An 18,710-nucleotide genomic window follows, 5' to 3' on the forward strand; every position below is an offset into this window, starting at 1 on the left:
TTTCTGTTTTCTTATGTGATAGAGCCGGTAGCCTTTCGAACCATTTGCATAGCCCACATGAATGCATTCTTCTGACTTCGGGTCCAATTTTCTGCGTTGTTGTTTAGGCACGTGAACAAATGCCCTACAACCAAACACTTTTAAATAGGATAGATCAGGTTTCTTACCTGTGTAAGCTTCATTTGGTGTGACATCTTTCAATGTTCTTGTCGGTGCTCTGTTGATCAAGTGGACAGCTGTATTTACGGCTTCTGCCCAAAACCTTTTCTTCAAATTGGCACCAATTAATAAGCAACGCGTTTTTTCTATGATGGTGCGGTTCATCCGCTCTGCAACTCCATTTTGTTCGGGCGTATGTGGAATCGTTGTTTGGTGACAAATACCAGACAATTTCAGCAGCTTGAGCAACCTGTTGTTGACATATTCAGTTCCATTGTCAGTCCTCAGAGTCTTGACCCTATTTCCCGTCTGATTTTCTACCATATTCTTGAATTCTTGGAAAACATCGTGTACTTCTGATTTGTTTCTTAGGAAGTAAACAAATACTTTGTGGGTGAAGTCGTCCACAAAAGTGAGAAAGTATTTTGATCCTCCCAATGAATTTTCCTCCATAGGACCACATAGGTCTGAATGGATTAGTTCCAAGGGTCGGCTTGAGTTCTTGACATGTGGCTTAAATGGTAGACGGTGTTGTTTGCCCTGCACACATACCTCGCAAGGTTCACTCAGCGAATTTTTGAAATTCGTTCCCGTAACGACCCCGTTTTTTATTCGGTTCATGCTGTCCGTTGACGGATGGCCTAGTCTGCTATGCCATAGATGTATATTGTCAGCAACCGATACTAAGTTAGCACCGTGCACCTTATTTTTCGGTCGATCCAGTTTGTACATGCCATTCTTCAGTGTGGCACTGGCGATGAGGGCGTTGTTTTTGTCGTATATACTGCACTTACTGCTCTCAAAGTAGACCTTGTGCCCCTTATTGGTTATTTTGCTCACAGACAGCAAGTTTGTTGTCAAATCTGGCACAAACATAACCTCTTTTACGTTTATTTTGTCAGGTGTACCACCGGTACAAACGTCCAAATTTACCTCCCCCACTGCATCGACATTTAGACGATTTTTATTGGCTACTATAATTTCCTGCGTGGATGAAGGAGGTTTGCTTGCGGATGTCAGCCATGTTTTGTCGTTTGTTAGATGGACCGATGCGCCGGAGTCGATATACCATTCATTTTTTTCAACATGATCGTTTCCCGTTGACAAGACTGTTAAGAAGGATTTCGCTTCCTTCGTGTTGGAAGATTTGCCATTTTCTCTCTGCAGGCGAGCCTTTCGTTTAAAACAATTCTTCCCGAGATGACCAATTTTATTACATTCAAAACACCGTGGCCCATTTTTAGTATAGTTCTTCTTTTCGGCGTGGTTTCCGAAGAACGCTACTCCATTTTTGTTTGAACTGCTTGTATCGACCTTGACCTCTTGTAATAGTTTCACCTTGATGGAGTCACTGGTAATGGCGATACCGGAGCTTTCTAGTCCCATTATCATCGGGCGATAATGGTCTGGCAATCCAGCAAGTAATAACGTCCCGAGCCATTCATCACTTACAACAAAACCAATATTCGTCAATTTATGTCCTGTTGAAATAATCTTGTTAACGTATTCTTCTACGGAATCACAATTTTCCAACTGAGTTGTGATTAAGGTACGTAACAGGCCAACTCTTCGCGTAAGTCCTTTATCGTCGAAGGCCTTGATTAAATTTTCCCATGCCTCTTTCGCGGTCTTCGCATTTTGCACGTGGACATAGTTTATGGGGTGTATCGACAGGATTATTTTGGCCTTAGCCTTTGCAACTTGTTTTGCCGTAGTGTTCGTACCCTCAACACATTCCCACAACTCTTCATGCTCCAAATATGTTTGCATTGCGAATTTCCATGAGTTGAAGTTTTCGCGCCCTAGTAGTTTTTCGATCGGTGGTAGCGTGGACGCTGCCATTTTGTTGCCGGAACACAAAAGTTTTTATCACTGAGATATATCGGATTCACCTTATTTTTACACGCGGCCAAACAATCAGCAGTACCCTGGGCCCATAACCTGTAGCAAGGTTTTGCTTTATCCAGTGGAATTGATTGTTTGGAAATTATAGGTGAATAAAACTGAACGAAACGATTGAAATGTGTATTGCAACTTGGTGGTACATCAACTGAACTTGCATTGTCAAGTGCGCACATGCGCAAGCTTATGTCGGTAATACAGTTAGCAAAAGGGTAGTTTTCTATAATATCAACAATAATGAAGCAGTATTTAAGCATTTTCCGAGATTCAAGTGAAAAGTGGTGGGGAAGTTTGTATGAAAAACTATTTCTACTGTAAATTTAAATTTTTAAGGGGAACTTGGTATTAATGCTCTTCAACACAAATAATGAAAGATGTATTTCAGATTTTTTCAAAATTCCACCCCTAAGAAGATGAAAGGAGGTGACAAAGTTTGTATGAGGAAAAATATTTTTATGGCGATTTTTACTTGAAATTTTGTATTGATCCTCTTCAACACATTTTTTACTTGAAACTTAGCAATAATGCTCAACACAACGAATCGTCTACGCGAGCGAAGCCGCGGGCGAAAAGCTAGTATAGTAATATAGAAGTAGTTTCTTTACTAGCTGTAAACACTCCTAGCGATGCACTGGTTACGACCTTGTGGACCAGATCAAGGCGTCCCCCTTCTCGCCGTAAAACACACCTTATTTCAACTGGGGGATTGCAGCGGTGAGATAAATTCCCGCGTACTGGTTATTACACAAGGGGTAAGTGTTGATATCTCCAAAAATGTGCATGATTTCATAAAATTTTAAATTTTTGTTTTTTGTTAATATTTTTAAAGTTCAGTTTAATTTTGATGATAAATCACCCTTAGTAATCTCGAATGGATAACGTTTTGAGTTTTATATTTTTAAAGATTAATTTGTATTGAAATTATTGGTTGAACAGTTATGTTGTTTGATGAACTACTATGATGTTCCTTACCAATTTTGAGTTATGTTATATTTTTGTTTTATATTTTTTATGTTTGTTTTTTTATGCTTTCAAAGATTTGGTTTCATAGTTCCAACGTTTTCTTGAATTTTTCTAAAAATGACTTAATACTGAAGTTCATTTCTGTTAATTATACATACATGTTTGCATGTTAAACTACACTAAAATTTATTGTTATACCAAATTATTCTCCTGTAAACTATATCTCTTTTGTAAATAGTAATTTCCGAGTTAAATATAATTATTCATTTAAGTAAAATGCATATACATACTTAAAGTATTCCCTTTGTCCAGTACTAGAATGTGTTACCATCATCACGAACTAACCTACGAACAAATAAATAATATTTTCATTATACAGCGTGTTATTGAAAGGTATGTACAAAATAAAATCGGCAATTGGTCTCAAAGTATGGATGCTAAAATTAAAAAAAAGTTCAGGTAAAAGTGTTCTTGTTTTAGAGATAAAAATTATTAAAATTTATGTCCAAATTCGTTGTACGCCTCTGATAAAAAGATCATCTTCCGTTTCTATTTTTTATTATTGTTACAGTTGCTACGATTTATTAAAGTAAATTAATTTTACCTATTTATCCTTCAAATGCTCATGAAGCAACGCTGTCCGCAGTCACTTTGTGGATGGGTGGCTAAGATCGCCATACCTATATGAGCGGCTCGGTGCGTCTCCCCCCTCGACACCCAATGGGTAAAAGAGGGTAACAGATTATATATATATATATATTTATCCTTCAGTAGCGTCTAAAAAGGTTGGATAGGGGTTAATTTTCCCCTTATAATTTTGATAACACAAATTAAGTTTTTCAGGTTTTTAGACTTCGCGAAGAACTGTCAATTTTCTTGTACGTACCTTTTAATAACACCCTGTATGTCGGGCACAAGGACCGACAAGAGTTTTATATCTAATAAACTAACGAATGTTAAATTTGAAAATATCCAGTTGTGACAGGCTTGTTCACTGACAACACTAGCACTGGCGGAACTGATTGTGTTGCAGGGTGAGGGAAGTTCTGTGTAAACAACTTTAGCCTCGTGTTTATTAATCTAAGTAGTATTTTAGTATTTATTACCAGAGGATTTATCCCAAGTACAGAAAGTACTCGTGCCTCGTAATTCAAATATATCCAAAATATGTGCTCCCATTAACCCTACAAAATCGACGCCAATGAAACTCCGGAAGGTTTCAAACGAATGTTGTAGAACTGATGTAACCGCGATAGTAGTTTGCCACATGCGAGGTCTGAGCCGGCGCAAAACCGTCGCATCAACGATAGTAAAAGTTGTTCGTTCGAATTTGTAAGCGGTGAGCGATGTTGGAAACTAAAACACAGGTTAGGAACACGTGTTGCATTTTGAAAATCTGTCAGTGGTGGTATATTCAAAATATTGTCGATTGGTGATTTAGTAAACACAAATAACAATGTCAAAAGAAAAGAAGAAGAGTGACGAAAATATGTCCATCAAAAATTCCGAGGTAAAAATGAAGAAAGAATTATCCTTAATTGATGGAGTTGCTATAATCGTGGGGGTTATAATTGGCTCTGGAATTTTTGTGTCCCCAAAAGGAGTGTTAAAATTTTCTGGTTCTGTAGGACAAGCGTGTATTGTGTGGATACTTTCCGGAATTTTATCAATGATTGGCGCATTATGTTACGCAGAATTAGGTGAGTACTTACATTACATGCAACATTATTTAACTTGCTTATACTCGAACGGTAATGGATAATTTTCTTTGTTTATACGTGGTATCTACGTACAAAGTATTATGATGTTGATAGTAGGAATGTTAAACAATGATGTAATAAGTTTAAAACGATAAAGGCCGTTTGCTATAAATTACATGTGTACAATATTTATCAAAAATTCTACCGAAGTTCTAACCAGATTTAAATAAATAAGTATATGAAAATCTTATTGTTCCGAAAAAACTATTCCCACATTTTTTCAAGTGCAAAACTATGGACAGAGGCGTACCTATTATAGCCAAATTGCTTGAATTCGCGTGCATTTTACGATATGTAGTAACCTATGCAAAATTTGAAGCATTTAGCGAAAGTCGGTTTTCTGATGCAACTCCAAAACACGTTACACATTCAAGTTCGCCCCGTTCACCGTTGTGTCCATTTTAACAAATCGAACCACATGCCGAATGATGCAACAAAAAATTAGTTTTTCAGACGGTGTGGATTTTCGTGTATTTTGAATTTGCAGTTTTGGTTTATTAAAGTCAGACATGAAACACGTGTGAGTGCGACATCCTTCGGTTAGCTGCGCAGGTTTGGTTTGTCAAAATGCGCGCCATTGGGACATGGACAGTGTGGTAGGTTAACCATTTTACTAAAAATTCTTATTAAATTTCGTTGAATGAGGATCTTTTAGTTTAATGAGAGAATACAAAATTTTATGAGCAAATTTTTTGCCTAGAGAAATATTTTACTAGTTTGACTATACCAAGTGGTGATTCAAAAAAATTCAAAAATGTTTTGAAAACCACTCTTGTCCTTTTTATGTTAATTTAGTTCTTAAAAATTAAAAAAAAATGCTAGCCACGTAATACTAAATAATTCATATTTACTACTCCTATTATTATCTATCTTTTAACACACGCCCACTAAATTTTTGTTTAAAATTGAAAAAAGTTGGTAAGATTGCTCTACAGGGATTTATATATTTGCCTTCCTGTCATTTTGGCATTTCAAATATTGAAAATCTGAAACATTTGTTGTGTTAAGAATTTGTTATTTAATTCCCAAAAGGCATAATAATTACGTATTCAACAAAGGAATGGAACCGACTAGGATTTTATCGAAAAAGTCACAGGTGACAAAAATTTTATTGAGGTCATGGAATAAGGTTGCAATAATCAAATGTTATAAAGAACTCAAGAAAGCCTATGGATCCAAAATAACACAGAGCTGGCAGCTAAAATTGGAACCATTTTTACAGATGGGAAGCATAATTTTTAGTTTCCGAACAGTCGATTTTAAAAAATTTCACTACCCATCCGAAAGACATGCGAGAATCAAAAGCTGGACGACAACACTGTAAAGCAATGAATAATGAATATTTAAAATTCGAACTAAATAGGAAAATTTAAAGTTACCATTATAGAAAGGAACATTTTGTTCAATTTCATTTCATTTCATTCAGGTATTTTCTTTAAATTATTGAGATCAATTCCGAAGAAACATGCTAGATTATTTATAATATAGTGTCTCAGATACTACAAGGTTATATGGCCCCACTAAAATTAATAATGGGTTATTATAACTCCTTTTGTGCGGCTGGTTACCGGCTTAATCCTAGCGTCATAAATTAAAAATTTGTCCCAATATCTTGCCACTTCAATATCCACTGCTGGGTAATCCGTTTTTGGTACTCTAAACCAACACAAACACAATTTACAACTGGGGGTCTGCCTTATTAACTGCTCCATTGTCGTCTTCACAATACCCTAATTTTACAATAGCCATATAAGCCTGTAGTATCTGAGACATTATACCTAAATGTAGATGCTCACGTAGTTGCAAATTTTTATATTTCCTCCAATATGTCTTCATAATTAATTCAATAATAGTTAATTAGTGCAATAATAAAGTATTATTCAAAGTATAGAACATCAGCATACTACAGACCCTAGGTTTTTAGGCCACACCAAAAAGCACCTTATATTGCCACATCAAATAACAGAAGCTTTCTAGTTTGATAATCTCAGCTTTGAGTACCAATGAATCTGCTTAAGCTGCAGTTTTTCCTAAATTAAACTCCTACTAGATACACCTTTACGGAAACGCAGAATCTGTCCGCATCAACGTTTCTCACAACATTAACACTAAAATATTATTTTTTCACTAGTAGAAACCGTAAACTGTAAGACAATAAGTTGAAAAAATAAACCTTAATGGTGATCCAAAACCTCTGAGGCAAATGCAAGTTAAATATGAGGTCGAAGCATCCTAGTAACAGTAATGAGTAATGAGAATGACGATATATTGGTGTTCCAAAAGAAATAATAGTAATTTTTTGACGCAAAATGATTTTGTTTTGATTTTTAATCAAACCTAATCTAAATCTTCAAGACAAAGAAAACAGTGTACACTAAACTTGTGGCTGAACTAATTTTATCTTCCACCGTCTACCAACTACCATGCATATATATTCAAGAAGTAATGTGAGTTACATATATTTATTCATTTTAAGAAACAATGAAATCAAGTATTACATACATAACTTATATCTTCTTTTTTAACTTTGTTAGTAAAGTCGATCTTCATTACCTTGAAACAAAACTACAACTTCATGAAAAAACGCGATTAGTTTGATTTAAGATTTTAATAAGAACAAAGTGACAAAAATTACTAAGAATTTGCCGTGTAACACCGTCACTAACCTCGTAGTTAACCACTTTCTTAAATTTTAGTGGGTATATATTAAAAAAATTGGTCGAAAGTTATTTCGACAGGACTTCTCTTGCCCTCGAAGTGCAGTGCCACAAACCCGCTTCTTTGAAGAATAAAAAAAAAAAGATTTTGCGAATTTGTATTCAGGAAAACCAATGCAAGCGTATGCTATTTTATAAAATTTATTATAAACATTTTTGACATATTATGATATTGATAGGGAGATTGGGCAAATTTTGGTTAGCGTTTTACCATCTACATGATATTCCTAACATACATATAAAATACAATCGGTCCGGTAGTTTTGGAGATTATCTGCCGAATAAAAATCTAAACAGATGGTAGACAGACTGAACCAGGAGACCTAATTTTTCATACTCTATGGGTCATGAAATGTCGAGAAAAGATAAAAGCAGCCAGTCGCCCCCCCCCCCCCCGATAGACTCGATTACAATACTTTCTTTGCTTACGCTCAGGAAGTAAAAATAAAATTCGCCAAATTAAATTTTATAATTTTTCGAACATTTTGTATTTTATAGAACGTTTATTCCCACAACACCGATAATACACAAAATATTTTCGACGAGTTTCGCCAAACACGTTGGCATTATCTAGACAAAGGTAAACTCTGTATTTGTTCGACTGTATTTCAAGGGCGAAGGAAGTTATGTATAAGTAACCCTAGACCACATTTTTATTCAACATTCAGTGATGTAACACACTTTATTTCGCTACAGCATAGACATCACGTTTGTTTATAGGTATATTTGGACGAATCGTCTACATGTCGGCGAAACGGCGACGATGACTCTGCTGATAAGCAACTGATGCAGTACCTGCACGTTATTCTTGTAAAGTTTCCGGGAGAGACTTTTTTATGCATTCATTAAGGAATCATATGTACTTTAGTTTTGTTTTTACATCCAGTGCATTGATTTATGTATTGTACCAATAATAATGGAAAATTATGAATGCGTTGTAAAGCACATCGATAAACTACAGTGTCACAATAACAGTTATCTATTCTACTATTGTATTGTCACATTGTGAAACTAGGATGTGCTGTTTCTGATTTGAAGGGGGAAAAAAAAAGTTGGGGTGGATTCACAAAACACAAGTGTGGGTGTATAATATTTTATAATATTTAAGATACATTAATTATACAAAATTTTGCGGGGATGTCATCACGTTGTTGGTGGGGATGATTAGACAAATTTTGGTTAGCGTTTTTCCATCTACATGATTTTCCTACTATAAAGCCAAAATTTGACAACTATCGGTCCAGTACTTTCGGAGATTATCTCTCTAATAAAAATCCGTGACGGCAGACAGACAGATAGACGGAAAAGAGAGACCTATTTCTTCGTACTCTACTGGTCATGAAAGGTCGAGAAAACGTAGAAATAGAGTCGGTCGACGGACTCGATTACAATACTTCCTTCGCTTATGCTCGGGAAGTAAAAATAAGTAATAGTAATCAGTTAATCATACGATTATTAGATAACTGTTAATAATGGATTCTGATTATGGTTTATCTAAGAAGATGAACTTGTTTAATTGATTATTCCTGCGCAACAAGGAAAACTATCTGGAAACAGGTTTTGCATGATTAAATTTTCCCCCAATATCGGTGAGGTTTCACACATATCTTTGAGTCCTTTTCAAGACTGCACAAAAAAAAATGGTCGAACTTTATTTCGACAGAACTTCTCTCGCCAATAAAGTACAGTCGAACGTTTACGATTTCTTAGAAAAATTATAAAATTTTATTTTTACTTCCCGAGCGTAAGCAAAGAAAGTATTGTAATCGAGTCCGTCGGCCGACTCTCTACTTTTACGTTTTCTCGATCTTTCATGACCCCTAGAAGACGAAGAAATAGGTCTCCCATTTCCGTCTGTCTGTGCGTCTGTCCGTCTGTCCGTCTGCCGTCCCGGATTTTTATTAGACAGATAATCTCCGAAAGTACTCGACCGATTGTTGTGAAATTTTGTACTTATATTAAGAATATCATGTAGATGGTAAAACGCTAACCAAAATTTGTCTAATCATCCCCACCACTAATGCGATGACGTCACTTCAAAATTGTACATAGTACATGGGTTTTCAATTGTATAAAATAACATAGTCCTACACATGTAGTTTACAACTCCGAATCGACTTTTCAACCGAAACGTCCAGATTTTTGGAAAAAAAATCAAAATTATAAAACAACATTTTGAAATTTAATTTTTAATCTGCTAACCAGAATGCTTTGAAATGTTGCAGATGTTTTAAGGCTATAAAGAGCATCATAAATCTTTAGTCAAAAAATATTTGCTTATCCCCTCCAAAAACTTGATGACGTCAGCTCAAAAGTTTGTGGAATAAATCATATCTAAAATGTACAAAATATGATCAGTCTGTACTTGTGATCTATCACTCCATTCATATTTTTTGGATTTGCATATACAGGGTGACTCAAAAAAATTTATGAATGCGTAAATTTATTTTACTGATTTACTCAGAAACTACAAAACCGAATGCTTTGAAATCTTGCAGATGTTTTAACGTTATAAAGAGCATAATAAATGTTTAGTCAAAATATATTTGCTTATCCCCTCCAAAAAATTGATGACGTCAGCTCGAAAGTTTGCCGAATAAATCCTATCTAAACTGTAAAAATATGATGAGTCTGTACTTGTAATTTATCACTCCATTCATATTTTTTGGACGTGCATATACAGGGTGACTCAAAAAAATTAATGAATGCGTAAATATATTTTATTGATTTAATCAGGAACTACAAAACCGAATGCTCTGAAATCTTGCAGATGTTTTAAGGTCATAAAGAGCATAATAAATGTTTAGTCAAGATATATTTGCTTATCCCCTCCAAAAACTTGATGACGTCAGCTCGAAAGTTTGCCGAATAAATCATATCTAAAATGTACAAAATATGATCAATCTGTACTTGTGATCTATCACTCCATTCATATTTTTTGGATTTGCATATACAGGGTGATTCAAAAAAATTAATGAAAGCGTAAATTTATTTTACTGATTTACTCAGAAACTACAAAACCGAATGCTTTGAAATCTTGGGAATATTTTAAAGTTATTATAAGCATGGTAAACTTTTGTTCAAAATGTATTTGTTCATCCCTCCTAAAAAAATTGATGATGTCACCCTTAAATTTTGCTGAATAAATCCTATCTAAAATGCAAAAAATATGATGAGTTTGTACTTGTGATTTATCATTCCATTCATATTTTTTAGATTTTTTTAAGAGATGGTTCAAAAAAATTAATGAATTTAATCGGTACTAATTCCATAAATATAATTAACGATTTATTAATCAAACGGCTAAGTAAATGAGAACGGGAATTAACAGCAGAGTGCAACGAAACAGCGTTATTCTAATCTCAAATAAACGAAGTGCAGTCCGCAACCGCAATGAATTCGCATCCCGTACGACCCGTACCGAGTTTGGCCTTGCCTAGCCCGACAGAAATCCGCTCTCTAGATATTACACACCGGCGCCGTATACGTGAGTAAATTGTTTCGTTATTTTATTGATTATAAGAAATCAATATTCAAAACGACCCGATTCATTTTCCCGAAAATTTGGGAATACAATAATTTTATTCTTAGTATTACACTACATCTATCCCAACTGATATACGTGTCCTTGCAAAAATGTTGATGACGTCATCACAATTTTTTTTTAAATTCCCACTACAAAAATGTAATGAGAAAAAAAAAACAATAGGCATGCAGTCGTCAAGTTTCCGACAGCGAGGGAAGTACTGTCTAAACTCTTTAGACCAACTTTTTAATGAAACATTAAATTAATTAAATCTGAAATGGACCACTTCATTTTCCCGAAAATTTGAAAATGAAATACTATTATTATCAGTATTACACTGCACCCATCCTAACTGATATATGTGTCCTTGCAAAAATCTTGATGACGTCATCACAAAATTTTGTACGTTCTAAAATGACGTTGTTGATCTTATATGCAAATTTGGTAGTTTCTAAAGTTAGTAGTAAATGACATTACTTTGCACTTATCTACGTTTAGGGCCTAGTTATTGTAGTTACACCAGTTATATAGTTCATTCAGATTATTTTGAAGGAATAAGGAGTCCTCTATGGACCTAGAGCTTATTTGAAATCAGAAGTACATAGTAATAAAAGAGCTCAGATACCAGTATTTGAAACAATATTCAATGTGCATGAGCACCACTTTCACGGAATCGGCGGCGTCGAGAACGAACTTCCTTTACTCTTTGTACCTGTTTTGTACTGTAACTTCACTTGACATACACCTGTTAAAACTTTTATGACTTCAGCGGCTTAAGCCAAACCACCCTTATAAGTCAAACTGGCTATTGTATTACTTAACTCAGTTCACAGCTACATTATGCCAACAATGGACAGTAATAATCTTGCGGTTCGGTTCCACAAAGCCTACAATAGCCAGTTTGACTTATAAGGGTGGTTTGGTTTAAGCCGCTTAAGTCATAAAAGTTTTAACAGGTGTATCTCAAATGGAGTTAGTATATGTTCTGTTGCTAACGCGTGCAACATGCAAAACCCAATAACAACACTAATGGTCAGCCAGTGATTCGTCCATACTTTTCGCACTTCGCGCATTCACCCCTCCCACTCGATGTACTTTCATAATCGTCTACAATAATTAATTTAATCACAGACTACCAGACAAGACACATACCCACTTTGAGCGAACGTGACCCTTATTGACGACTTACCTCAACCGTCACTTCATACGCGCGATTTTTAAACGCGAGGACTGCCACTTTACAACACAATCTCGGATAAAAGCCAACATAATGTTAAAAAAATACATCAACAGAACTCATATTAATTGTGCTTAACTTACTAAAATAATAAAGGCGTTCGTACGTACGTTCATAGTAAAAAAAAAACATGAACAAGCTAAAAAATTTATGAGTGCTATTAATTAAATTTATACATTTTTTAAAAGTGAGGGTATGATTATATTGTATTGTATTGTGTCTGTCGCCGCAGGACTCACAGGAGTGCGTTGCACTTACACGTCTTGGTCGGACCCATTTTGAGATTATATGTGGTTATGTTGTCAACCCAAAGCAAGGAGGTTTAAATGTATATATGTACTTATATTCAATATCTCTGACCCGAAGTGTCAAAATTCTAGTTTTTCTAGTTACATTATCCTAAAAGTTTCCACTAACCAGGGTAGCCACTACAGTATTTTGCAAATTTTTAAGCGGAATCAAGGTCATTCTTACCTAAACCGTCATTTTCCTGTGTTTAAGGGCAAAATAATTGAAATCGACTGTTTGGACTCTTGAATTAAAGACTATATTCGTTTGTCAGTGGTGGGGCAGTGGCTTGTCTGTGTAGTCTGTGATTTAATTACGTCTGGTAGATCGTCGATGAACAGTAAGAAGAATAGCGGGCCCAAATTGGAATTTTGGGGTACACCGGCGTTAGGGGTACAAGTTTTAGAACAAAAGTTTCTATATTTGACATAGTGTATTCTATTTCTAAGATAGGAGTTTTATAGTAGAATCAACGACTCTGAAAAGCTGATTAATCTTAATTTATTCAACTGTACAAAATGATAGATTGTATCGAATGCCTTGCAAAAGTCGCTAACTATTACACGGCCTGAATTTTGTCATTAAAAGGGTCAGAAATATATTGTAAGAAGCAAGCAACATTTGTAATAGTGGAACGCTTCTCTACAAATCCATGTTGGTAAGGGCTTACTACGTGTTTGATAATAGAATATTGTGTCTATATATAATAGATTCAAAAGTTTTCACGAAGTTGCAGAGTAAAACAATCGGTCGATATTAATCGATTTTAGTTGGATCATTTTTTTTAAGCTGATGTAGGAGAAGCTTTTTTCCACGGAATAGGAAAATTCGAGGTTTTTATTATGAGATTATTTATAAAATGTAAAGGTTCTACAAAAACTCTGGCGCAATTTCTCAATAAGAAGTTTGGTATTCCGTCTGATATTACATTATCAGCATCACGTTTTCAAGTACCATAATATAAACCTCACTGTTTAATCTTTCCTGAACATGCAGAATTACCCCAGGGCTGTTCACTGAAATGCACACTCACATATTAACAGAAAAACATCCGATACGTTCGGATAAGTCAACATAACTTTCATTGTACCTCGTGTTTATTGGTTTATAGACCCTGAGACGACCGTTGGGGCATGACTGAAAAGCTTTCTCGTCAGAGAATACCACTCAGGTGCAAATGGCATTATTTTTACCTATATGTTCTAACGCGAAACCAATTCTTGCTTCCTTGTGATAAGGTCTAAGAATAGTTTTCCTGGCTACGGCACAATTTTCCAAGCCACTTTCCTGTATCCTTCTTCGAACAGTTCTGGCAGAACCAGGAAAATTTGTAACGGCAGTGGCTTGAACAGCGGTCGAAAAAGAACTGTTTTGAATTATACAGGGCATTACACGAATGAGTACGAGCCTGCAAGAATTAAAAATGCAACCCAAAATACAAATTCAAAGCTTATTTGGATGCCTTTTTTAAATTTCAAATAGCGCTAAACATAGTTATCCGGGCGTTAGAAATTCGTTACTGTTTGTCAGCATTTGAAATGTATTCAGATATCGATAAAACGGATCTATCATTTATGGGGAATGTAAAAAGAACGCTTCTTTGGCACCTAGAATGTACGTGGAACCTTATCTGCAGAGAAAAGCATCTACCAACAAAATCTTTAAAAAGCTGGAAATGTCGTTACGGAAGAGTTGATCACCAATTGAAAAACTAAGACGGAGAACAGCTACCGGTCCCTAAAATGAGTTTGCTGTCTTAGGAATGGTGGAAAATGACCCTCACGTGATTTAAAAAGCAGTGGCAGCCCCAGTGTGTGTTAGTGTAGCCTCTGTCAACAGGATTTTGAAAGCCAACAAATTTCATCCCTACCTGACCTGACCTGACCTAGTGCAAGAATTAAAGCCCGCAGATTATGGACAACGATCAGCTCTTTGCAATTTCTTGATGTTAATAAAAATCTTTTTGAAATTTCAAATTAGTTGACATTTTTTGTCAAAAGTTAACAAAAGTCAAAATTGCCCACTGTCTGTTTTTGAAAAAAGAATTGATAAAACTTAAAAAAATATCCATGTAAGCTTGGACGGTGTATTGTGGGTAGCAATTCCAATTCACTCAAGCTCGTACTCATTCGTGTAATACCCTGTATTTGTGAGGGCTTCATCTTCTTCACTGGAAGATAATCGGTGCCTTCCAGATCCTGGCTGAATTGTTTGGTACAGTTTTATTCAAAAAATATTGGGCAGTTGTCATTCACTAATGTCATAACTTGTAAAATGTGCTTTATTTAGAATTTATTGACAGTAGTGTCATATCCGTCGGATATTAATAATATCAAAGGCATCGTTTGACAAAATAATTTTTTTGAACTCATGACCTTTTTTGTTGCGTCTATTAAAATATTTATGAAAGTCTCTCGTTTTGCCATGAACACTTTTTATTACTAAATCGGGGGTGGCTCTCCCTAAATTTTTCACTAAAATTTTACCGTCGTGACACAGACGACAATTTTTTATTAAACATTCAACCGAATTCATTATTTTTGTTTAAAATCAAACAATTTCACTCGCGCAGAATGAAGATTAAAACCTGCAATGAGTTACTGCTGCTGGGCACTGTCGGAACAGGACCCGATTGCAGTCCAATCCTGCGAATAGACGCACGGTTTTTGAGGCAAAGGTGTAAACAAAACGTCTAAATCAACCATGATTTGGTCTCCGTCTCCGCTTTTATCAGCACTTCATCAGCAATTTCCGGATATTTTTTTAAATATTGAAAATTACTACATATTTTGCTATGTCCAGTATGTTTGTAGACGTTGTAATTTTAAGGGGGCATGTGCCCCTGTGCCCCCTAGCACCAGCCGCCCCTGCATAATACGTTAGTTACAACATGAAAAAAGTTTTATATCATTGTCAGAAATGGCCGAATATACCAGATTTTTGCCTACTTTTCAAAAACCAAAATTTGTCTAATCATCCTCACAATGGGACATCGTCTCCAAAATTTACAATAGTAAATCTTACAAGAAATTCCTGCACTTATGGTTTATGAATTCCTGTTAAATTTTTACCCCCAGCATCCAGATCTTTGGAAAATCAAAATTGTTTAAAAACAACAATTAAACTTTGAAACTGTAAAAATTTTTTGCTTTGAAATCTTGCAACAAGAGTTTTAAAGGTCATCGTAAGTAAGTTTTAAGGTTATTGTAGGCATGGTAAACCGTTCGTTGAAATTTATCCGTTTATCCCCCTCCCCCCTCACCCCCAAATTAATGACGTCTTCTCAAAATTTTGTATATTATATGTATATCCCATCCAAAATTTCCAAAATATTTTTAATTTATACTTATCAATTGTTTCTTGTGGTCATTCTTTTTGAGGTTTGGTGTAGGTTTATGTGTACCTAACCACAATAAATACATACACAACTATTTGGCTTGATGATGGTACGCATAATTTAAGTCCCAAAACATATGAACTCCTATATAAAATATGAAAGTTCAGAAGACAAAACCAAGCTAAAGATCACTGAACGGTAATGGATTTCAACACATTAAAGTAAATATGATAAGTCAAAACCTTCTATAATGTAGCTAAACTGTTTAACCAAAATAATTTTTATTTTTTAAAGCACAAATTAATAATTTACTGCAAAAAGTAGTAGTACAAAAGTAGAACTCTAAGGCTATTTTCACCGCAAAAATCATTCCTGGATTTTCACCCTGATAAAAGTTATAAAAAGTGGGGTTTAAAATTTTACATGGAAGTCCTTATGGCCACTTTTAAAAAAAGTGTACTGTATATAATAAGTTATACACGGACGTGGTTTTAACTACAATTCAGTGAAATTAATGCCGAAAAAAACATTGTTTTTCATTCCATTACAAATTTTAGCATCATTTATTTTCGTTTTCTTTCGTCCACAACTGCCATAATTTAAATGTTCAATACTTTGACGACTGAACGTTTAATAACTGTGTATTTTTGTTTTAGGTACAATGATTCCTAAATCTGGAGGAGATTATGCATATATAAGCGAAGCTTTTGGCCCATTGCCGGCTTTTTTATATCTTTGGGTTGCTCTTTTTATTTTGGTGCCCACGGGAAATGCAATTACAGCGATAACGTTTGCTCAATATATACTTCAACCGCTTTGGGGTTTATGCACTCCACCATATGAAGCTGTGAGATTGTTAGCGGCGGCTGTTGTTTGTTTATTAACTATAATAAATTGTTACAATGTTAAATGGGTTACGCGAGTGCAGGATATCTTTACAGCAACAAAAATGTTTGCGCTGTGTATAATTGTCATTGCCGGAACGTACTTTTTATGTACTGGCCACGTAGAACATTTTAGAAATCCTATGGAAGGAACAGAATGGCAACCCGGATATATTGCGTTGGCTTTTTATTCAGGTCTGTTTTCATATTCTGGATGGAATTATCTCAATTATGTTACAGAAGAATTAAAGGATCCTTATCGGTAATATTTATGATTAATATCTGACTAATGATATGTTTTAACTCTCTTCATATTTTAGAAATCTACCTCGAGCTATTTGTATTTCAATGCCAACGGTGACGATTATTTATGTTGTAACAAATGTTGCTTATTTCGTTGTGCTCAGCAAAGATGATATACTTGCCTCTGATGCTGTCGCTGTAACATTTGGGGATAAAATGTTAGGAGCCTTTTCATTTTTGATGCCTTTTTTTGTGGCCTGTTCGACATTTGGATCATTGAATGGTGCTATCTTTGCATCATCGCGTCTATTTTTTGTTGGAGCCCGAGCAGGACATTTACCGAGAGCAATTGCTTTAATAGATATTAAAAGACTAACACCAGTGCCATCGTTAATTTTTATGGTAGGTAAAAATACCTTATATTCAACTTTGTTTGACTAATAAATATATTTTTCAGTGCATTATAACCCTTACTCTGGTTATGATTGAAGATGTGTACGTCCTGATTAATTATGTTTCATTTGTGGAAGCCTTGTTTATTACAATTAGTGTAACAGGACTATTGTATATGCGATGGACAAAGTCAAATCTAAAACGACCAATTAAAATGAACCTGATTCTTCCTATTATATTTTTATTAATTTGTAGTTTTCTCGTAATATTTCCGTGTTATGTTAGTCCAATGGAAGTCGGAGTAGGTTTAACTTTTATACTTTGTGGTATACCAGTTTATTTGGTGACTATCGCGTGGCAAAACAAACCTACTTGGTTAAATAAAGCATTTGATGAATTTAATGATAGCTGTGCTAAACTCTTTCTCTGCGTTCCTGAAGATGAACAAAAAGTTAGCTGAGTGAGTATTTGATAAGTATGATTTTACAATTATTAGTATTAATGTTAATGTATATCCAACCATAAGATAGTGATTGTTAAAATATCGAATTTTAAAAAGTTGTATTTATTTGTAGTATATAGCGCAAACTTTGTTATTAAAGTTTTTTGTAAATATTTATTTCTAGCAAAAGTATTTTTAACACGAAGATGTTTTCATATTTCAACGAATAAAGAAACTTGAATGTAGTGTATGTTACAAATTTTGTGGTATACAAAATTAAATTCTGTGTTCTACTCGAAATGAAATAATGTTACTAGGGATTTGTAGTGTATCAGATCATTTTTGTAGTTGTGTAATAAATATAAGAATTGTGACATTTTAGGCTCTGAAAAGGAAAAAATTAAAAATAAAATTAATAATTCTTATATAAAATGTATACGCAAAACGAAAATTCCTTGATCTTTTAAACTTTGAATAAAAATAATTAAATGAAACTCCTACTGGTTTATATTTAAATTAGTGAAAGATAAAAGAAATTTTCTTTAAATTCCCTCATAAATTGTGTGCAACATTAGTTGACAAGCATGATATGGTTACATCTTTTACCGCTAACTTAAATTGTTGTGTTTTTTCATACGAGTCACTTTATCAATTTTAGTTTATCATTAAAATAAAGTCATTGTGTTTAAACTTTACTCACCGTCAATTTATTTCTTGGTTTTATTGTAATTGTTTAAATTCAACGACTTACGGGATTGCTCAAATACTTGTAATACCCTATGAAGCGTGTGGATGAAGTTAAAAGGAATTGACTGGAGATTTGGTGTGTTGCTGGATTTTGTGGCTCTGATATGCCAGA

The 18,710-nt window shown here is 34.6% G+C and overlaps 1 protein-coding gene across 1 annotated transcript; it reads left to right on the forward strand.

Annotated features, from left to right (window-relative positions):
* The first annotated feature begins 4,284 nt into the window (after positions 1-4,284).
* On the forward strand, positions 4,285-18,345 carry LOC135130177 (Y+L amino acid transporter 2). Its single transcript, XM_064057536.1, has 4 exons — positions 4,285-4,724; positions 16,546-17,035; positions 17,094-17,418; positions 17,474-18,345. The coding sequence occupies exons 1-4, from the start codon at positions 4,481-4,483 to the stop codon at positions 17,867-17,869; spliced, it is 1,455 nt and encodes a 484-aa protein (XP_063913606.1). The 5' UTR covers positions 4,285-4,480; the 3' UTR covers positions 17,870-18,345.
* Positions 18,346-18,710: the final 365 nt, after the last annotated feature.

Source organism: Zophobas morio, unplaced genomic scaffold, assembly GCF_036711695.1.
Source record: "Zophobas morio isolate AGI-343-1 ecotype UQ-CSIRO unplaced genomic scaffold, CSIRO_AGI_Zmor_V1 ptg000017l, whole genome shotgun sequence".
NCBI classification, from domain to species: domain Eukaryota; kingdom Metazoa; phylum Arthropoda; class Insecta; order Coleoptera; family Tenebrionidae; genus Zophobas; species Zophobas morio.